This window comes from Uranotaenia lowii, chromosome 2 (assembly GCF_029784155.1).
Source record: "Uranotaenia lowii strain MFRU-FL chromosome 2, ASM2978415v1, whole genome shotgun sequence".
NCBI classification, from domain to species: domain Eukaryota; kingdom Metazoa; phylum Arthropoda; class Insecta; order Diptera; family Culicidae; genus Uranotaenia; species Uranotaenia lowii.
In genome coordinates, this window is record NC_073692.1 from 213,982,772 (window position 1) to 214,006,231 (window position 23,460).

The 23,460-nt window shown below is 35.8% G+C and overlaps 1 protein-coding gene and 1 long non-coding RNA gene across 2 annotated transcripts in view; one reads left to right on the plus strand and one right to left on the minus strand.

Moving 5' to 3' along the window:
• Positions 1-23,460, minus strand: part of LOC129744087 (protein disks lost) — an 819,210-nt gene that overhangs the window by 20,538 nt on the left and 775,212 nt on the right. The window contains exons 8-9 of the mRNA XM_055736446.1: positions 1,499-2,518; positions 1,304-1,430 (exon numbers count right to left, since the gene is read on the minus strand). Coding sequence (XP_055592421.1) covers positions 1,304-1,430; positions 1,499-2,518 — 1,147 coding nt within the window. The remainder of the gene's footprint in view (positions 1-1,303; positions 1,431-1,498; positions 2,519-23,460) is intronic.
• On the plus strand, positions 22,551-23,371 carry LOC129744089 (uncharacterized). The gene is made up of 3 exons (XR_008736806.1): positions 22,551-22,763; positions 22,816-23,103; positions 23,170-23,371. It is a non-coding gene; the product is annotated as an uncharacterized LOC129744089 (long non-coding RNA).

Consider the following 23,460-nt stretch of genomic DNA (forward strand, 5'->3'; position numbering starts at 1 on the left):
TTTATTTATAGAGGATTTTAACCAACTTGATCATTCGTCCTCTAGCCACGAGCATGCTCTGACAAAAGCAATAACGAAAAGATAAATGGAATGAATGATTCATTTGTGTATTGAAATCAGAATCTAACGACATTGTTTTGAGTTTTGGATTGAAGTAGAACATAAAATATGATGACCATATGGAAACATTCGTTCAAAATTCTATCGAAATATAAAGGCGCATGCCTAAAATAATGTACCTCGCGTAAGTTTTCGTTCCATCGATAGAACTTATCAAAAATCTTCAGAAATGCTAAGTTTTATGTTTCGAAAATCACTCAACAAAATGTTAATAATATTGGGGAACATTTTCGAGGTCATTCGAAGGTAACGAATTCACTCTCGAAAACTTTCAGGAGGGTTTTATCCTATATAATAGTATATTTTATTTTCCTATAATTTACTTTAGAAACATCAGAAATTTTAGATTTTTTTGTAAAACTTCCGAAGAAGCAAAAAGCAACTTTTTGATGAGATCGAAAAAAATCCTCGGGAGGGTTTAGTTGTTTTAATGTGAACTTCAAACATTACAACTCCTTTCTCTCAATTTGTATCTCTTTGATGTCTTCGACAAAGTTATAGCCAGGGTATTTTAGCTCGAAAGGAGAAAAACGCGTTTGCAATTTCGGAACTTCGTTACTTATCAGAAACTTCAACTTTTTTTCACTCAATCCCAGATATTTTCGAGGTTAGCCATTTTTTGTTTTCATTTCCAGTTACGCCTGCAAGTTTTGCCCAATTGATCGGCCGGTTTTTGTTATGGTTTTGAAGTTTAGCCCTTTGGTCCTATACGAAAAAACTAATTAAGCCGATTTGTCACACACGGTCAACTCCTATTGGCCTACACGAAAAGAAAAATTTTTCAAGAAATTTTATTTTAGTAAAGTGCAACCGCGTACATCCAGAATGACCGTTAATTCGATTTGTTTACATTTGCCAGTTTCGCCCTTATAAAACGTTACGCTAGATGTTTTTAACATATGAAGTTAGAAAGATGCTAAAGGTAAGACAAGTTTTTTAACAGTGATGAGTATGATTTTGTCTTTGAAAACCATTAAAAAGGTCGAAAAAAAAAAACTTCAAAAATAGGTCAAGACCTTCCGATGGAAACTTCAAATTTGGGCTCTAATGAAAAGGAAAAATTTCAGCTTTCAAATGGTGCAAAAATTAGCGACAGTAATATCCGAAAAATTAAGTTTTCCCCCAGAGACACCGTGAATGTTCTCCAAATTTAATAAATTCAAAAATAAAAACTCCCACTCACCAATTTCAGTCATATGCGTCTGGCGCCATTCATTGGACTTGACCAGGCATCGTTCAATCGCAACCTTCACGCAAGTTTCCTTCACCGCATGAAGCGTCTCGGTTGGGAGCAACGCATCGAATCCATCCTGCAACGTAAACATAGGCACACAATGCATTAACAAAATCAAAACAATAACAATCACTCGACTCTTACCCTGATTCTTCTGGCGAGCATCGGTGGGATTTTCGCGTCCCACGAGCTGTTGAGTTCGGTCAGAGCCGTGGAACAGAGAAGATAAATTTGTTTGCTAGCCGCGGCCGTCGAATCTGCTCTTAGCTGGGCGATTTGTTCCGTTACTTGTTTCCTGGCCGGGATCAGATGCACTATCTGGAAGTCCTTGATGGCGGCCGATGAGGCTCGTTCGATAATGAATTCTACCGTCCGGCGCACCGAAAGGCTTTGCGACTGGAGAAAAGCATCCAGAAGTCGATGCTGGTCGTTGGTCTGTTTGTGCTTGGCACTGGCCATCGTCGTAGAACCGGAGTATTTTGTTGTGATGTGTCGATAACGACCGGATCGAGAGACGGTTTTCTCCAGCCTCGAGGGCATCATCGATACCCGGAAATCGGCCAGGAATGGACAGGCTGCATTGAGAATGCTTTCCAGGACCGGGTTTAATGAAATTGCATCACTTTTAGAGCCCTCCTCTTGTGTCCGGGGTTGGATTTCAATAGATTCATCTCGGAATGGTTTAAGCTCGAAACACGACGTCGACGTCGTTCCTTTGCCAGAGTCATTGTTTACCTTCGTCAATACAAGTGCTTTTCTATGCCGTTCCAAATCTTCTGCGGTGCTTTTATCGACAAGCAGTTCAATCTTTTTGAAATTTTGCAATCCTTCGTCGACCGGAAGTAAAGTTCTGCGCTCCTGGCGGTAGCTATAGTATTCCTCCGGAATGTGAGGCTGTTCAAAAAGCCAGCCCAGACTAACTCGGATGATGAATTTGGAAGTGGGAGTAACCAGAAGCTTCCGTTCAATCGGGCCAGGATCTCGAGTCGTTGTTCGCAGGTAAAGCTCGTACAAAATATCGAAAAGCTCTTTGTAATAATCCAACCGGAGGCTGATTCCATCCAGCATGGCCAGATACTGCACCAGCCAGGGAATGGTGATGATAAGCTTGCGTTCGGCGATTGCCTTCAGTAGAATGGATTTTACGTCGAACAGTGGCAGCAGCTGGAATGAAACAAAGAAACATTATTAAGATGAGAAAAATAGTCAAAAACACGGGAAAAACATTCTAGGAATAAGTAAAAACCTTTAACACAAGTGTTTTGAGGAAACATTCCGCTATGAAATGTTTTGTCCTCTTCAATTTTTGTGGTTCTATCTAGGGAGCGTTCCAGAAGCCTTAAAAAATTTAGCTGTTATCAACTTTATAAAAATTTCAATTTTGATGTCAAATGACTTGAAAGTGCATAACACGTCGAACCTGGTCTTTACCTCGATTTTTTTTTGTCAAAATCAAATTTCAAATTTCAAAAATTGTGTAAGAGGGGACAAAAGGTAGTCCGGAGAATCGTAATTTTTATGTTGATGCCAAATGACTTAGAAATGCATGAAACGTCTAGATCTGGTGTTATCCCGAAAAATATTTTGGCAAAAATGGATTTTCTGGGACTTTTGGAAAGCGACCGGTTTTTCGAAAAAACGCAGTACCAGTCCCAGAAAGTGGATTTTTGACCAACATTTTTTTTTTTTTGATAACTCCAGATCTCGACATTCCATGCATTTTTAAGTCATTTGGCATCAAATTCAAAATACGATTTCTTAGATTTTTTTTTCGTTCTTCCAATAAGGAATTGTACAAAATTTTACTCAAATTGGACAACTCCAAGGCGAGGTTCGAAAATCATGAACCTTTTTTATCATTATTCAGCAGCAAACTTGTACTTCATGCTAGAAACCCTCATGCTAGTTAAGGTCTTTGTGGATCGCCTTAGAGTTTTCCGACTGAGCTAGAATTGAAGTTGGAAGCCAGAGAATTTGACCAATTGGGACCGCACTAATGTCCATTCATCCACACGCAACGGACTGATAGCTTCAAACTGATCAACAAAAGCATCAGAAAATACATACATTTGGTTGAAACGAAAAAAATTATAAACAAAATGTGCATCATTTGAAACGAAATTTCAGTAAACAGACTGTGAGCTGCATACAATTATTGAACAAAGATTTCGAAAATGATGTAAATGAGTGTGTCGAATTGCAACTTTTCTCAAATTTCAAATACCCTATAGTCTAAAAGGATTCTTTCTTGGTCAAAACGAACGAAAGAATTTTTACAAATTTTTTAAATGAGATAAAGTTGTGTCCTAGTCCTGGTCCTTGTCCTTGTCCTAGTCTTTGTCCTTGTCCTTGTCCTAGTCCTTGTCCTAGTCCTTGTCCTAGTCCTTGTCCTAGTCCTTGTCCTAGTCCTTGTCCTAGTCCTTGTCCTAGTCCTTGTCCTAGTCCTTGTCCTAGTCCTTGTCCTAGTCCTTGTCCTAGTCCTTGTCCTAGTCCATGTCCTAGTCCTTGTCCTAGTCCTTGTCCTAGTCCTTGTCCTAGTCCTTGTCCTAGTCCTTGTCCTAGTCCTTGTCCTAGTCCTTGTCCTAGTCCTTGTCCTAGTCCTTGTCCTAGTCCTTGTCCTAGTCCTTGTCCTAGTCCTTGTCCTAGTCCTTGTCCTAGTCCTTGTCCTAGTCCTTGTCCTAGTCTAGGTACCCGAGTTTTATTTGAAATTTTGTATGGAAAAACGGGAAAATTTTTTCAAAGAATGTCACTATTTCCGTTTTTCTTGAAAATTTTGTTTCCACGCATTTGCAAATGAAATTTAAACATATGAGCAAAAAACACAGCTCAACCCAATTTTAGATAAACTTTTGAGCTTTCATGTTACTGAATTATTATTTGCATTACGTGAGAACAAAATGAAAAGTTTTTTCGAAAACCTACTCCATATTTGATTTCGCATTTCTTACAAATAATGATTCTTGATTTTCGAAACGTTGAAACCATCCTGCGTTTTTGTTTCATAATCAGATTCAAAGATCTTGAATTTTCGAAATGGCGATCACGAGTTCAAAACTCAGAACTCAGAAAACTCAGATTCATCATTCGAAATTTATATGGAATCCAATACAGATTGAAACCCAAAACTTCAAAATTTAAATCATAGATTCATGATTGAGGCTTATGAAACAAATTTCACAACTTGGGTCATGCAGACTCCCTTCGATTTTGGCAACTATTTCTACAAACAAAAAAAATTCTATTGTCATTACCATAATTTTTTGTTAATTTTGAACCATTTTTTGAACTCTATATTTCATCTTATCATGTTTTTGATGCATTTAGCACATTTGTTGGATTGTTTATAATGTTAATTTTGTAAGTCTATTTTTTTTTTTCTATCATTTTTTAGATATTTTAGGTCATGTTAAGTCATTTGTTTGTAACCATTTTTTTAAATGAAATTTTCATCGTTTTTGCCATTTTTGAGAGCTTTATATTTTTTAAATTTTATTTTTGTTGTTATTTTTTATCAACAATTAAGAATGTTAAAAAGTGTTATGGTTTTAGTCTAAATTATATTGATCCTGTTATAGCGAAAACTGTAAGGTAATATCGTTCCAAAAAAAAATCGTTCGATGTTGGCTCATGTGCAAAAATCGAATACTAACAAAATCGAATGTTGCAAAAAAAACGAACAAGTTCTGTATTTATCATTCTGATAAGATTCAGAAATTGTATTGAATTCGTAAACAGATTCAACATTCTAATTTTGATTGCAGATTCAGAATTCAGTTTCAAAATTTTTATTCAAAATCCAGGTTCAGATTCAGCACGTAAGTAACACGTAGTATTAAAATCAAGATAAAAATACCTAGATGTCTATTCCGTTGAGGAATTTAAATCGCAGACTAAAACTTTAGATTGTTACATGTTTCTAAAAGTTTCAGCTAAAAATCTCAAATATAACGTAAAAGTTGAGACCATTTTGATAGTTTTGTTTCATTAAATGTCTTTATTAAAAAATAAAATAATCCACACAATTTTAATTAGGGAATTGATTATTTATGAAATATATTTGCAGGTAAAGAAACAAGCAATCTTCACGTTTAACTGCAGTAAATTTAATTTCTTTGTCTACTGTTTAACATAGTTAATATTGCAGTCAAATTTCAAACTCTTATCTTAAATTTGGATCGAGTTTACAACCGTAAAATGTAAATTTCTAACTTCAACTTCTGGAAGTTTGATTTGTTTTCTTCGATGCTCAATGATGTTTTAGATTTGATTTGCGCAAAGAATAAGTTTTTTTTAATTGAAGCCTTTCTTCAATCTACCTTTAGCTAAATCTACCAGACTCTTGAGAAAATGCGAAAATGTTACTTAGGGATTCATCAAAAATTTAGGTTTCCATTTTAAAAAATTTAGGAGGTATCTTCAAATGTTATGATTTAATATGAAGAACTACTGATTTAAAAATATTTAAAAATGAGTAATTATTATGAGTAATTATTTGCAGACCCCGTTCGATTTTGGAAACATTTAGTGTTGCCAAAATCAAACGTTTTTTTTTCATAAATTTTTTCCTCTTATTTTTACAAAATAAGTATTTTTATTATCATTAACGTTATTTTTAGTGAATTATCGACCATTTTTAGTAATTTTTTATTGTATTTTTCTCATGTTTTTGGTGAATTTTTGCACTATTCTTGTTTTGTTTATAATCTTTGTTTTTTTGTCATATTTGCTTATTTGTCATGCTTCATCATTCTTTAGTTGATTTTTGTCTTTTTAGTCTATTGTTTGTATTTGTTTTTTTTTTAATTTTAGAATTTTTTTTACTACACATTGCTATTTCTCGAATGCAATGTTTGTATATGTAAACACAGGCTGAACTTCGCAACAAGTAGAATAAAGCCTTTAAATCTACTTCAAAGTTGAAATTCGAAACAAGGTGAATTTAACCTTTAAATCTTCTCTAAAGTACAACAGATAAACAAAGTATAGACTTTCAAGACATTGGTGAGCGTTAGTGAGAAGAACTGAATTCATTGTACTAAGTAAAATGTACGAAAATACAATAAAGAATTATTTCTGAAAAAAGCTATGTTGTTAAGAAAAACTATAAGAGTGAAAACTACTAAAGAGAATTGTGACACTAAATTAAAATTTGTGTACAGCTTAATGTGAACTTATGAGTTCGTTCCTTATGTGTAATTCGAACTTTTGATTGCTTGGGTTATTAAATTTTTAAATTAGCATAAGTTTTGGTCAAGGCAATTGTATCTAGTTATTTGTGTGATTTTCAATACATAGTTCAAGTTTGAATGTAGTTTAAATTTTATGAAAACAGTGGAAAATTACTTTATCAATCTTTAATTTTATCAACACATTCTAGCATAAGGATTCCAGAACATTTTCAGCACGAATCCGCGCAGGAAAAATCCGAACAATTTTAATTTTTTTTTTGGAAAAATTATCGTAACAATCAGTCGTATTTTTTGGAATTTCATATTTTTTCCCAAGGTTTCATAAAACTATGATCAACAAAAGATGCTAAGAAAACAAATAAACGTGTTATGGAAATTTAGTAGTTTAGAAAAGATAAAAAAAATTTTAAATATTTTTTCATGTGTTTTGAGTGGAAGCATCAGTCGAATAGTGATATGCTGATATAAATTCGATAAATGTTTTTAAGCTTAACAGATTTTTTTTCTGGTTACGTGTATTACATACTCAGCTTTGTTAAAATTTTCATACGGCAGGTACTACTGATCGTTAAAAAAAATCTATCCATAATCGCTAGAATTTGAATGATATTCCAAAAAACAGAAAGTATTAAAAAAGGAAAAACCTAATAAACTAATCGTTGAACAATCCTCAAACAATTTGTAAAGCCTCCCCTAACGAACTTTACGTTATTTATTAACAAAACCTTACTATGTGGAGATCAACATGCTTTTTCTCTGGAGCCCCTAAATAAAAACATTCTCGCGTCATACATTTGAATTTAACAAATTTGTCCTCATTATATTTTTATGTGTAATATAAATTATTTTTAATGCTTAAACTGAGAGTCCAAAAACCAAAATCATTTCTCCAGAGATTCGGTATATTACTCTTTTACTCTCTGGAGCCACTTTGTTCCAAACAAGAGCGTCAGAATCTGTGTTTGAAACTGCTATGCTACTTATTCTTCAATTCAATTGGTAAAACATTTTTGAATATAGGTACATATGTACTTGAACTATGAAACACCATACGTTGTCAAATTTAAGTTTACCAGTTTGCCATTATTACCCAAAATTTCAGAAAGTAAATAACACCTGACTCAGACTTTGTTCCATATCGCCCGGCAGCCATTTTTTGCCATTTGTCACAATAAAAATTTCTCATGACTTTGGAATGAATCTTCCCCAAGTGCAGGAGCGTGAAATTTCCCATCCATTCATCAAATGGCACACAAAAGATTCGAAACTGAAGTCCAATTCTAATAATGGCCACGTGGACTTGGGCTTTTTGAACAGGACCTGGGTTTTTCCCTGTTGTTACGTTCTTCTGATCTCCAATGAGTTTGGTTGGTTGGTTTTTTCCCTTCAGTTTTGTATTTGCTTTCGGCAATTCCATTAACATTGTCTCATTTTGCTGGCGAACCAGATAGCGTCATGGTTCGTCGTTCAGATGGCCGAAGGTGATGTTCACCTGCTGCCATCTTCCGTCCATCAGATCCGTCGTTGGTGCTGCTGCTGCTGCTAAATCATTCATTTTTCATTTCGTGATGTCTGATGGCTCGCTGGAGAATGTGTGTGCTGTCGAGCCGCATGGTGGACCATTTGTCAATTTCCGGTGCAGGTTTGAAATTGTAATTTAAAAAAATACTGAAATGCAGTACTGAGGGGAACATTTCTTTGGCAACGCTGCTTGAACAAAAGTTACTCTCAATTTTTTTCTAGCAAACTTTTTCATTGAAACAAAACATTGAGTCATAGTGGTTCGGAAAATGGATGGGCTTCTGTATTTTGGAACATCAGACGCAGAAAGGAGACGACTAAAGCACAAGGTGCGCCATCACGTTTTTCTCCGTTTTATTGCCAAGTGCGACACGAGATTGTCTTTTGTCGGTGCGAACTTTTTCCTTGGCACTTTCCAGAACCGGAGCCACCCACTTTCTTTGTTGAGGAAACCAGACGAAAGCAAAATGGAACCATCTTTGTCTCGCAGTTTGTTCTCAATAAATATTTCGAACTTAACGTTCCAACCTACCGGTTGCTCACCGGTGCTTTCTTTTTTTTTTCTTATCGCCGGCAACCAACCAAACATCTGCACCGAAACATTTTGATGACGGTCCATTCACTTTGCATCACATCAACGAATCTCATCTAAATGTCCATCGTCTGCAAGTGTGTCATTAAAGGTGGCGGGAGTTGTTAACTTTCAGAATAATTTGCCCATCTACAAGAGACGGATTCACATGTTATCAATGGGCTCATCAAGCTTCGTTAGCGAAAGCTGTCAACTACACCTGATGGACGCCATTTGTTGACCGTCGTCAGTGGATTCACGTTTTCAATGGGTATGAATCGTCTACACAGGTTAGAAATACAGGATTTCCACATTCTAGCTCCTTCATTCTTAGAGTCTGAATTTGTTTATTTGCTCTAAACTTATAATTTTACAATGCATAACTTAAAAAATAGTTACACTCATTTCTCTTTGCTAGATTTATGCCCTAAGCTGAGGAATATAATCAAACAGTAAATTTCAAAACGTATATTCGTTACTTGATTTATCGGCCTTATCGGTTAAAAGTGATGTCCTTTTTAGTAAAAACATCTAAATAATTTGAAACTTTATAAACGGATAGAAAGTAAGAAAAAAAAATGAAATATGATGAAAATGAGCGGGTAGAATTTTATTAAGAACCATTCCCAAGCAACCAAAAGTCTCGTTAAAAAGGTCGAACACAGCTTAATCAGCACACCCATAGAAGAGGTTGCAAAAATCCAATGCCTATTTAGCATATCTCTGTGCCGATAATGCGCTGAAATGTGCACTGTGCCGAAAACGATATGTTTGAAAAACCGTAACTGGCATAAGGACTCGGCTCCAAACCAAAATGATGACCACTACATTCAAGCGAAACAAGAAATACATTTTATGGGATTTATTTCCTATTGGATAATTCATCCCAGAAACAAGAAAATAAAAATTTAAACCGCAGCGCCGTAGAGAGAATCGAACTCAAATTACCAATCAAAGCGTCTTGCCAGTCCGGCATTTTAACCAGTGTACTATTCACGCTTCATGCAGGATGAGGGATATTTGTCATAGGCTTTCTGTCACCGATCAATCACAAAAAAAAAACGCACAACGGCGGCTTCCCGGCGTTTGGCCTTCTTTCAATGCATTCCTTTGTTCCTTGTTATGATGGAAACGGGAAAGGGAACGGGAGTGAAGGAACGGGAAACCCATTGAATGAGAACTGTGCTTTGCTTACTGCCTGCTATTACATACACACGCTACATATACACAGCTGCTAAAGCCGGGCAGCTTGGCCGTTGGTTGTTTGCTGGTGAATCGAAGGAATGTTTTTGTTGTTGCTTTTGCTACATACACACGCACAGCTTAGCCGGGGTTGTTTGCCGGTAGATTGAATTGAAGCAGTATGTGTGTTCAATGGAAGTCAGTCGAAACAGGTTGAAATAGGTCGAAACAAGTAGGAATGGATTTTGACAGTTGGCATCTGTCTCTTTCCAATTGACTTCGATCGATTTCAACCAGGTCGTCCGTTGAACATACTTCCACCAATACTAATGCATGTTTTGTGCGTTTTGCACACGAATTTCTAGACAGACCGAAACAGATCACGGGAAAATTTAGACGCGTAACAGAAAACAAGCTAATATGGATTCCGGGCAACAATGAGGGAATTATGACCTTTTATTATTTTCAACCATTTTAAATATTTTTTTTTAGATAACTCGGAAGTGGACTTTTTTTAATTCAAACAATTAGAAAGGAGCAGAGGTGCAAAGAGATCCCATCATGAAACATGCAGTGCCGATTCTAACAGCCCGACGTCAGCTCCGAAAAAATCATCTTGCAAAGTTGCAGACTGATTCTATTTCCCTTACGTGCAGAGCGTCGAACGTGTCTGCAAGTAAAAGTCGCGATGACTGCACGTTACGAAAATTTCAAACTTGCAAGCCCGAAGATAAAATCCCTTGAGCCGAACAGAAAGAATCATTTCCGAAGATAGCTACAGTCTGCAAGTTGCTTGCATGCAGCGCGATGATGCGATGTACGTTTGCAAATTTGCAAGTTGCAACTTACAAGTTACAGGACGGTGGACTCGTTCTTGTGCGGTTGGATTCGTTCCACTAACCTAGGACCGACCGAACCGAATCCATGGAGAAAGAAAGTGATAGGCCGAAGAGCCACAGCCACCGACCATCAATTCAGTTGCCGTTCAGCCATCGAAGCGTGCGTGTGTAGCGTATGTACATGGCTGTCTGCAAAACACTCGGCGCGCCGCCGTACTACAGAAGTAAGGACATGTTGGAGTTGTTGTTGTTGTTGGTGCCTTCGTGCTCGTTTCGTTTCCTTCTAAGACGGATTCGAAAGGAAGTGGTGCCCAAATTTTATTTGAGTTTTCAATGATCATTCTAGGGTGTTTAAGATAAATCATCAAAGCAAATAAAAACTAGTTTGTTTTGATTATAACTTTGTCGTCTTACAAGTTATTTATGAATACAAAAGTGTTAATAAAAGCTTATCCTAAAAATGTTGGAAAATCATCTTTATTGTTTTATAACACAGCTGCGGCCCGAAAAATTCAATCCATTCTCCATGGATAGGATCACTTGATAAAATAGAATCACATATTAAAGATTCAGTATTGAGAGCAGGGTTGCCAACATGCACAAATTCAAGGAGCTTGAAAAGAAAAATCAAAGAAAATCAGGTTAACATAAAATGATCGAGCTGAGTGCCTTTTTTGGTCACCGTTGTAAAATGAAATGGAGTTGATACACATTACCGTTCATAGTTCTATTAAATAAGCTAAGTGCTCACTGTCACTTCAACCTTTAAACGCGATGATATTTGATTTCATGCCATTAATTCATATTTCGTATCAAAGCGTTTTTTTAATGTGATTCAGCGTTTTTCAAATATGTGATTCAGCAGTTGTTTGAAAATCTACTTTTTTGGACTTGTTTTATTTAAATTTTGATATTTGAGATACTTATCAAAGCCTTTTGCAAAAATTCTTCATAGTAGTTCTCGCGAAGTTAAACTTAAAAGTGGCAGATTTCAAAAGTTCGTTACGAAAGATACGCAAACAGTTTTAAAAACTTGAATAAAAAATTCCGATTTGTATGAAAATGTTCATTCATGTTAATCCTTTAGTCAATTTATTTTGATAAAAAGTACATAAGTTGCTGACTTTGAAACATAAATCAATAATTTATTCAGTTTCCATACTTCTTATTTTGAAGATTATGCAATTGACTGATTGATGGGCGAAAGCGGGATATGTTTAACCGTGAAACGTCCAGCTTTTTATAAGCAGTTTCGTAATATCTGAGATAAATAGCAACCGTTGAGTAAGATTTTTAAAATTTAAGTTTCTACGAAGACTGCAAGTAATTTTGGCTTTGAAGTAAAAGAAATTTTTTCTTCCTTCTGTTGAGACGAAATTCTGATGAAATTTTATACCAAAATGAATTATAGATATTTTTCAAAGTATAACTTAAAACGCTTTACAGTCTTCAGCAAAGAAGTAAAAAATAATATATAGACAGTAATTGATTTATCATAGCACTGATTTTTAAAAGCCTTATCAGTAATACTGGATGCGATAGACAAAATCTGACCAAAAATTCTAGTTCAGGACGCGAAATTAATTAAAAACAAGTTATAAAACTTTGACAGAAGATTCGAATCAAACAGTGTGTGAAGTTTTTGAGTTCAAGGTTGGAATGACGACGAGCAAGCACTGAATTTCTATTGAGTTTTGTACCGATCTGTAAAAACTTTCTGTAAAAACTGTAGATAACTTGGTAAAGATGACGTGATTCTTATACATGTCTAAGCAAATGAAACTGAATTCTAAAATTGAAATTCACACAATTTAATCTGTGATCCTACTAATCAAGTGATCCTGCCTTTGGAGAATCGATTGAATTTTTCGGAACGAAACTTTAAAGAATTTTAAGGCAGCTCTGTTATAAAACAATATAGATGATTTTCCAACAGAGTTTGGATCAGTTTTAATTAACAACTTTGTGTTTATAAATAACTTGTAAAATGACAAAGTTATAATCAAAACAAATTTGCTTGTATTTGCTTTGATGATTTATATCAATCACCCTGGTATGATAATTGAAAATTCAAATAAAATTTGGGCACCACTTCCTTTCGAATCCGTCTTAGAAGAAAACGAAACGAACACGAAGGCACCAACAACAACAACTTCAACATGTCCTTGCTCTTGTCATACGGCATGCCGCTTCGCTGGCTGAACGGCAACTGAATGGATAGTCGACGGCACCTCGGCCTATCATTTTCTTACACCATGCCATGGATTCGGTTCGGTTTTAGGTTGGGTTGGGGTGGATCAAATCGAACCGCACAAGAACTGTAACTTGCAAGTTTGCAAACGTACATCGCATCATCGCGCTGCATGCAAGCAACTTGCAGACTGTAGCTATCTTCGGAAATGATTCTTTCTGTTCGGCTCAAGGGATTTTATCTTCGGGCTTGCAAGTTTGCAACTGTTCCTAACTTCGGAGAATCGTTTGTAATTTTCGGAACGTGCAGTCAAAGGATTTTACCGCGCGGTTGGCTTTTACTTGCAGACACGTTCGACGTTCTGCACATAAGGGAGAAAGAATCAGTCTGCAACTTTGCAAGACGATTCTTTCGTGGCTGACGTCGGTCTGTTAGAATCGGCTAAAAGTCGTGCGCTGCATGCTACATGTAGGGATCTCTTTGCACCTCTGGAAAGGAGTAATGTTAACATATTTCAATACTATCCTGCTCCCCAATGCTCCAGTGCATGTATATTGGCGGTTTATGAATTACGAAAGCTGATTCTTAAATCGAGAATTTTTTATCACTGGCGGCCAATTGAATGGATTGTTTTTTTAAGTTTGTGAAATGAATTTTCAAGTGATATATTCGAACTGTTAGCGAGTCAAGTAGGTTAACAAATTTCAATACCGTGTTCCTGCTTATTCTTAAATCAAGCCCTTTACATTTAATGGGGGCTTATTGAACAAAAATGATATTATCAAGTTTTTTTTAATTAGTCAGGTGAATTGACTCTTCCCCTTGTGCTGGTAATTTTAAACAGGATAAAACAGCCATTTATTGTTTAATATTTATAATCAAAAACAAAGGCGACAGATTTAGTATCAATAACCTAGTTTCCCTTCAAAGCGTCAGCTTCCTATACAGCTATTTAAACGCTACAAAAATATATAGAGCAGATTTTGGAAGTTTATTTTCCATTCAAATAAATCTATAAGGTACCCCGGAGCAAGTGCAAACGTCTTCTACCGCACAGCAGGAAGAGTTAGCACAGCGATAATCCCACCGACTCGAAACACACAGAACCGACTGCCGACTGAATCCAAACATCCAGAGCACATGGCTAGAATGAAATGGCGAAAACGAAACAAAAACATGCATCTCTGTCTGACACACACGCTGCATGTGTGTTAGTGTGGTAGAAATGAATCCTGCTTTCGAGCTGGATCGGTTTCGACTAGTTTCCACCGATTTCAACTTGCTCCGTTGAACAACGACCAGACCTGTTTCGACCAAAACATGAGCCCGTTGAACAACGACCACTTGACAGAAACTAGTCGAAACCAATCGCTACTTACACTGAACCCAAATTCACTCTTAAAATACACATGATTTTTCACTTAAAAACAAGGATCCAGTGATTTTCTTCCATTCAAGTGCGACATATACATTTCACTTGGCAGTCACTTAAATTTCAAGTGAATTCATCCACATTCACTTCAGGCGTCACTTGAATTTGAAGTGAGAAAAAATATTCACTTCCCCATCACTTGAATTTCAAGTGAATGTCGGGTTGTAATTGTGTTTATTTTCAGAGTTCAAAATGGCAAATTCTAAAGAGCAGCGTTTAAAGCTTATGCTGGATTTGGATTTTCCCAATTCTTTACTAGGCGATTTTGGCGGTAGTTTGTGTTAAACGTGATGTAAGAAAGTTATTTAAAGGTGTTATCATGTTTCAGTTTGTGGGTTGAACCGTACAGATTTTCTGGTTTGCAGCAGGGATGATTTAGAAGTCGCACTATCTGCAGTAACCGATCTGCCTTGGGATAACGAAGGAATTTTCCAATCAATAAATTTATGGCGAAAGCGTAATGTAAGTATTTGAAATCGAAGTGGTGTTCTATAAATGTTCTTTTATTTAAAAACGCAAGAGATAGTCAACTAGAAACTTACTTAGAAATTCAGATAAATTTCACTCGAACGTCATAGTGTAATTCACTTGACCGGTCACTTAAGTGAATTCACTTGACCCATCACTTAAAATTCAAATGAAATTACGTATGGCGAGAATTTACTACAGATGTTACTTATTTTTTAAGTGAAAATTATTTTGGGTGTACGATTGAACGCAGCTAGTGTTTTTTTGTTGCTTTTACTGCATACACACGCACAGCTTGGCCGTGGTTGTTTGCTGGTGGATTGAAGGGATTGAATTAGAAGGATGTTTTTGTTGTTGCTTTTGCTACATTCACACGCACAGTGCTCGGTTCGCTGGCTGCCTGGTGTTGCCCGGTATTTATTTCTATCCTTCTTCGTCTTGTGATGCGATAGGGAGGGACGTGAATTCGTTTTTATTTTGTTTCTTTCAGACATACGCAATTCGTTTAACTTGGGAGGTTAATGCCGGTGGGAGCAAATCGAATCAGCACCGGTCGCGTTATCTTCTTGTACCAATGATGCCTTGTACCAATGATGCCGCCATTGGCACAGAGGCTGAATTGTGGGTGCATAATCAGTGTGCTGAAGTTCGTTTTATTCAGCCCAAAATTTAAGTTCTAATTGAAACTTTGAAGTCCCATTCCAGATTTGAACGGCCTTCTATTCAGTCCACAAGTAAACGTTTAATCAGCAAAATCAAAAAATGATTCTCCTCTCCTCTTTTACTTTGGTCACCACCAGCCCATGTCTTGCTGCCGGTTTCTCGGCATCCATATTTATTCCTCCCATCAACTCCCTCAATTGATCTTACTTATTTGCTTTGTTTTTAACTTTGTTCGATACATGCCGACACGCACGCCAGTTCTGCTACACAATTATTTGATTCGCTAGCTCAAGTAATCAAACAACCTAATGGAAAAAAATATTCCTGGTACCAGATTTGAACCCGATCCTCCGAGATGATAGCCAAACACGCTGCCACGACGCCACGCCTAGATGTTGCCTTGCCGGCAGCTAAAATTCGAAGTGGTTATAAGTGATATGGGTAATGTAACAATATTAGATAACACATTTAACTACCACACACTAAGAGCACCTGCAACGGTTCAGGCGTAAATATTGGTTTTAAGTATACCAGTTTAAGCACAATTTGAAATTTTAGAATCGGCTAAAACATCCACTCCCCACCGGTGTAGGAGCAAATTTAAAACGGAAACACTTTCATTGCAGACACTCAATAATTGAGAAGAAAAAACCCATTTTATTAGAAAAATTGCATAAGTTTTGAGTTTCACGGTTAATTGTCTTAAAATTAATTCTACGAATATTCTTTTTGACAGAACAATGATTTCAACTATTCTACCAGGATTACATCAATTTAAAAGCAAAAATGACTACACAACGAGGAAAAAAGCTCAATTGAAACAATTCTTCAATTAATTCAATCAAATTGCTTTGAATCAATGGAATAAGGTTTTGTTAAAATGAAATGAAAAAGCAATTTTTTTTCAAGTTATTGCTGACATTGATAAAGGAAATGAGAAATGTTTATCCCAAAGTCAAAGGAAATTTTCCATTGATTTGTCGACATTTTTGTTTGACAAAAACTTGTTTCACTTTGTAAATTTATGTATGGATACAGAAAAATATGCTGCTATTGACGAAAATTCCGAGCAATCTATACGAAACTTAAAATCTTTCAATATCTCAAATAAAACAAAAATTATAGAACAAACAATAAACATAAACAATTAAATATTTAATTTACCTCATCGAAAAAGTATTGAAATTTTCTTTTCGTTTTTTTTCAAATTTTAAAACGCTGACTGGATTCACTAATTCGTCGAGCCCAAATGAAAAGCATTTTATTTAATTATATTAAATCGAGAATAATGTGACATCTATAATTTATATTTGGCATGGTTTTTATTAACATCTATTCTCAATTTATGTTACGTATAGGCTGGTTGAAGCGAAAAAAACATTCAAATAATATCTCAAAAAGAAACTATTATCACACCCAATGTTACCCAAACATGTGTGAAAGAAATCATTGTTGGCTAAAATTTTCTCACCGTGAACTATATCGGTCTGTCGTATATTTTGAAATCCTGTTCCAAATTTGCATGAATTTGGAACAAAGGCGTATAACTGTTGGGAATTTTGAAATCGATAACTGTGTTAAAACAGCGATTTACGCCACCGGTGCCAGCCGGTTTGTTTTAGCGTGGTCGAAAACCGTGTTTTGCATCTACCGTTGGGACAGCCCTAAAAAATTTAGAAATGTGCCACATATACAACACAACCAACACAGTCAACTACAGAACCGATACCACCAATCTAAGCGTAACTTATACCGTATTTGTTTATGCCTAGTGTTGCCCTAGTGTTGCACTGGTGCACCACTAGGTGCTGAAAACTGTTTGTTTATTCGGACGGTGTTGCACTGGTTTTGACCTGGTGTTGCACTGCCATTGGGCGGTGTTGCCCCGAAAATTTTGTCAGTGTTGCGAGAGAGCGTGTGAGTGAGTGAGGTAGCAATACACTGGCGAGGATTTGTGTTTGTTTTTATCGGGTACGGTGGAACACTGATCGAGGGGAGAAAACAAATATGGTATTACTCTTCAATATTCCACTCGCTCAAAAAAACAGAACTACAGAAACAATCCATAGAAAAATATTAAAAATATCGCAAAACAAATAGACCAGAGCTAACCGCTACAACATCGTCTCTTGGTAGCCATATTGGTAGCTATTTTTAAAATTATACCGCTTCGATCAGACCTTGTTGATCGTAAGAATTTTAAAAATTTAAACGTTAGTATTTAAATATTTAAGTAAGTTTCAAATGAAGAAAATTAATTTCTGGTTTAATCACAGTGAAACACAAAAAAACAATAGGGAAATAGGGCAAAAAAGTGGACAATAAGCTTCACATAAGCAATCAATTTTTACGTGATACGATCCGATTGTAAGTAAGATTATCAAATTTGTATGTTAATATTTAAGATTTAAGATGAAATACATAATATTTTAGAATTCCCTGAAGATGATGCTGAACAGCATCGAAACGTCGGAATAATCGAAAAATCGTTTTCCAAGGTTTTGACTGAACTGCCGAATAACAAACGCATTCTTTATACTTAATTATTTTCTCCTTCGGGTTTATCGGAAATATCGAGTGGGGAGGGGTTTGGTTGACAAAAAAATAATTTGATATTTGTTCCGGCTTAATTGTATTTATGCATAATAATCAGAAATCGGATGCCTTTTAAACTCAGAAAAAGCGCTAAGAATGAGAATTTAAAATTAAGATTCAGTATTAAATCTTAGAATGACAATACAGAATTGGAACTGAGATCGTATGGATTACATATTTTTTTCAACGGAATTTCATTGATTAAGATGTTATGTAGGATTCTGAAGAACTAATCAGATGTTGAAAATTATTCAAGCTATATTTAAAAGCTAAACTTAAAATAAAAAATAATTCTGCTGATTTCCTAGAATCTGTATAAAATTTTTTTTTCAAATTCAGAAAACAATTCCCAAATTCATACATTGATTCTATCAATTACAATTGTTGTAAGCAAATAACTAAGAAATAATAATTAAAATCGTTTTTTTTTTCAGTTGTAAAATGTTTTTGCAATATTGACGTTAATACACATTGAATGGAGATGAAAATTTCCACACAGGAGTTTTGAGTGAATCTCTATTGCTTTCAGGTTTCAAATTTTAGGTCAAGGGTCGGCAAAAGGGCTCGTCCATATTATCTGTTCACTGTTTTTGCGATATTGTCTTGATTATGCATAGGATTGTAATGAGAATTGCCACATGAGATTTTACAGCTCAGGTAATTGATCTCAGGTGTCAAGTTTAAATCGTGGTCCAAAAAGGGTCGTCCATTTTGACTATTGACTTTTTTCGAAATATTGTCGTGATTATGCATAAGATTGATTGTACATAGGATTGCAAAGGAGTAGCCTATATTAACTGTTCACTGTTTTCAAGTCATTGACGTTATTATACATAGAATTGGAATAGAAAACATCGCAAAAGGGAGTTCTGTGGGTAGAAAAATTGGTTTCAATTATCGAATTTCGGGCCATGGGACCGTTAAATACATCATCTACATGAATATTTCAGTGTGTTATGCAATAATTTTGTGGGAGGCAGTCAAATGATACTTTGTATCCAATTTTAGTGTGTGGATTAAGCAAAGGAGTCGTGCATGTAAACAAATTAATTTTAATTTCAAGTTGAAGGACAAGAAAATATGGCGACCTTAAACACTGCTGAATGTTTTAACCCAAAATCGTCGAAAAAATGCAACGGATTCAATATACTAAACTCATCTTCACGTATTAATGATTGAAGGCGAAACGAAGTTCGTACGGGATCAGCTAGCATACATTTAAAAAACAATTTCTGTATGTTTGTTTGCTTGTCCTCAATAACTTGAGTCGCCTAAAGAGCTAGAGAGCTGAAATCTGGCATGGGTGCTTGTTAGGATCAGGAATGATGAGAAATGTTTTTTTTCAATTTTCGGAAGACCCTTTTTGAAGGAGGTCGTCCATACAAGACAAATATTGTTTTAGCGATATTGGCGTTATTAAACATTGGGTTATGATGAAAATTTGCAAATGAATGTTTTGAAGGACGAGCAATCGATTCTAGGTATCAAATTTAGTGACAGGGGTCGGCCAGAGGAGTCATCCATAAAAACTGTTTAATGTTTTTGCGATATTGACGTTATTATAGATTGGATTGTGATGAAAATTTCAGCATGAATATTTTGAGGGACGAGCAATAGATTATACCAAGAAGGGGAAATTAAGGGTCAGGGGACGGCAAAAGGGATCGTCCACATAAATTGTTCAATATTTTTGCGTTATTGTTATTATTATTAGGATTTCAAATCGACACAATCTACACAGATATGAAAGCAGCTCGATCGGGTAAACCACCAGCTGCTGTTGGCACAGCTTGAAAAATTAGTTGTTTCGAAAGCTTTCATTGATAGGCTAGCTTATTATCTCCAGAACAGACAAGTGTCGGTCAAATTAGGAACTTATGAGTCAACTGAATTCTGCAATCCATCTGGCGTGTCCCAAGGTAGCAATCTGGGCCCGATACTTTTCTCGCTCTTTTTCAATGATATACTGTTTAATATGCCGAACTTTTTTTTTCTTTTTTTTCGATTATAGTCGTTTTACCATCTTTATGGCATTCGCGACTCTATCAACGTTGCAGTTGGCGGATCGTTATTGAAAAACTTATCCGGTAAAACTGTGTTCAATGTTTACTCTTGGGCTCGAACTCAAGGACATCGGCTCAGGGGACAACCGACTTGCCAACCGAGCTATATCAAAAGCCAATCATAATTATAGTTAAATCAATCCTAGCTCTAAAGTTGAATCTAGAATATATAAAGTTGAATACCCAACAGCAATCAGTATATTAAAGTTGAATTTATTATATTTATGATTGAAATAATCATACAATTGTAGTTCAATCTATCATATTTATAGTTGGATGTATAAAACCAATCATACAAATATAGTTGAATATTTAATTCAACGTTGCTTGCTACGAAATCTGTTCACAGGTTTTTCTTCACCAACACCAATATTTTCACTGAGCCACTTCACGACCAGCATTGTACAGCAAAAAAAAACCCAAGAGCCCATGAGTAAACAAATATGCCGAACGAATGTCGTCTTTGCTATGCAGATGATTTTGCTCTCGCTTCGGATTTTCCGAATAATTTTTTTGTGTAACGGGTTAGCATTTCGGATTGAAAATGGCCATCATCGGATTGTACGGCCACAACAAGCTGCTTAAGGATAATAAACGGACGATTTGTGCGCAGGCTTCGGACGAATCCTGAGGCGCCACTCAAAAGAGGCAGAGCAGTACCACTCATAGAGGAGGAACTCCCAAGCTCCTGGCAGTCGAAAATAACTCTTTCTCGCTTCTCCTAACGCCAGAACCTCTAAGAGCGCTAGTCACTCTTTGCTCTCCCAGAGGCTCTGCGTTCCTCCCAAAGAGGCCTCCCTGGGAGAAATCACTTTGCGTGTGACGATTCAGAATTGCGTTCGAGTTAGGACATGTTTGATTGCTTCAAGTAGCTGCAGCTGCTGGCTGGCTGAAAGGATGGCTGTGCGGCGAGTTTTAGACTATTTTTAACTTTAACAACGTTTACATTATTACTTTAATTTACATTCAATGATCATTTAAAACGTTTGTCGTATTTTTGGTTTTCAAAAAACATGTAAAAACTTAACGTACACAGATAATCATTATTGGTAGGACATCAAATTAACGTAGTCTGAAAAATTATTGGTTTCCCTAGTTGTTTTTAAATTTACAAAAATATGCTATTATCACCCTACTAAAAAGGGGCAAGATGCAATTTGTTTTTAATGGAAAAACAAATGGAAACGTTTGAATATATATAGCTCTAGATATATTTGTGATGTCATAACGTATAAAGCACTAATTTTATTAAGTTTCGATTTTGTTCGAATTTTTTCTGTCAAAAATGATTTAGGGCGCTGCATACATTTAGGGGTAAAAAAATACTACAAAAAATCAACAAGCTCTAATCATAAAAGTTCATGTTACGTTAGATGAAATTTTGAAATTCACAAACGCGTGATGCAAAAAAAATCATATTCAAGCATATGAAATCGAGATTTAAATTTGATGAATTTTAGCCCATACTGGTGACTGAATTATATTTTTTTTTATTTATTTAAAAATATTTGCAGTTGTTACAGGGTGATAAAAGAAGGTATAAAGTTTGTATGTGATATCGTTAAGCCAATCCGCCAAAACTTGGTAACTTGGTAAAATGTTAAAGGACATCGAAAAATGTGAAAAAGTGTACATCTATTGCTCAATTTTTTAATTTGAGAAAATGAGAATAAAAAAAGTGTTTTTTGAGTAATCATCTTTATCATTGAATAATAATTTTATTACATTAGATATATTTTTTCAAATAAAAATTGAATAAGCGTTGTGGTGTACAAGAATAGCATCTAACCCTGATTTTGCATGATACCTCGTTTGACGGTTATTGAAGATATACTAGCTATGCGAACAAAATATCTCAAATTTCTTTACTAACTTGAGGCTCGTTGCGCGATTCCTTCTTGTGCTATCGGACTTAAACTTTTCATGTAAACTTCACACAGTAATCTGCTTATTTGGGCCACTCTACTCAACAAACTTATCAGCGGGGACACGTTCTATCTATTGCTATTCGTATTAAATCATTCTCAAATGACACCGCCGGCGTAAACCAAAACAAACGAACTAGCACAAAACGTTTGCTTTATAAGCGTGCTCCTAGGGAGCTACTCCCGTAGAGCGCTCATTTCTCTTTTCAGAGCAGAGCGAGAGGCAAAAAGAACTCCCTAGGAGCATTGCATCATTGAGGGAAATGGTAACTCCTTCTCATTCCATCTTGCCGCCTAAAGAGTGGGAGCAGATTTGAGCTCCGTGGGTGTTTGCTCTCAAATGAATCCGAAGCCTGTTTGTGCGACGTAAGTGGAAATTTCGCTCATCAAAGCTGGGTTCGGATCTAGGTCATATTGCGAAAAAACAAAAGCAGATGCCGACGACTACTGCTCCAAAAAAACCAGTGCACAAAGAGGAATGAATTTGTGAAAGTATGAAAGTGAAAGAAACCGATTATTTGAGGCTGTTTGCCGGGAATCATCATTTTGTCACACTCAGAATCAAAACAACCCAAAATTGACTTTGCCAAGGCAGCAAAATCAAGTTCAGCTTGCTTTCTTAATTTTGGGGTGTTGTCAATGCACCAAAACCAAAGTTCGTTGCTGGAACTGACCACCCCAAAAAAATTTCCCTTCAGTTTTACTTATAGTTTTGTTTTGTTCCCAAAAAAGTCGGTCACTTTCGAAAGAATGGTCTGGATTATTGGAAGGTAATTTTGATTTCATAATATGCTTTTTTCATTCTAATATAGAATTTTCCAGGAATCGTTTGTTCACCATACGTCTCTTCTTCGGAAGACGTGTCCAGCCCATCTATTTCATTCGGGTTTGGAACAATCTAACCTAAATATCGAATAAAACTGGCTGACCGGAAGTCCGGAACGTGGAAGAAGGTATTCGGAAAATCGGAACGTTCTCTTACTGTAACCGGGAGCATCAGTAAGCATGTATCGATATGCTGGGACCATCCAAAATAGACTGCAGTGCAGTGACTGAATTAATCGCCGGAAGATTTTTGGAAACGATTTAACAGTTCCGGTTACTACGAAGGTGAGAAAAATACTGTTCATATTTTTCATTGCATACTTTTTTAAACGTTCTTACTTTTTATTTTAGGTCTATGAGGTTTCAGATGACTGGCCGGATTCGTCGTTCAGGGCAATCCAACATTTTCGATCAGTTCTCTTCGTTGGCTTCTTACTCTTTTTATCCAGACCGGCAATCATGAATAATAGTGCCTTCCGATGGCTAAAAATTCGGTTTCTATTAAGTTAAGTTCTCGATTTGGAAAAAAAGTATTCCTGCCTTCAATGGTCACACGATAAAACAAAGTTTTTTTTGAATAAAATAAATTTACTGATCATGAATAAAAAAATTTCCTTCATTAAAAAATTAGAATCCCTTTTG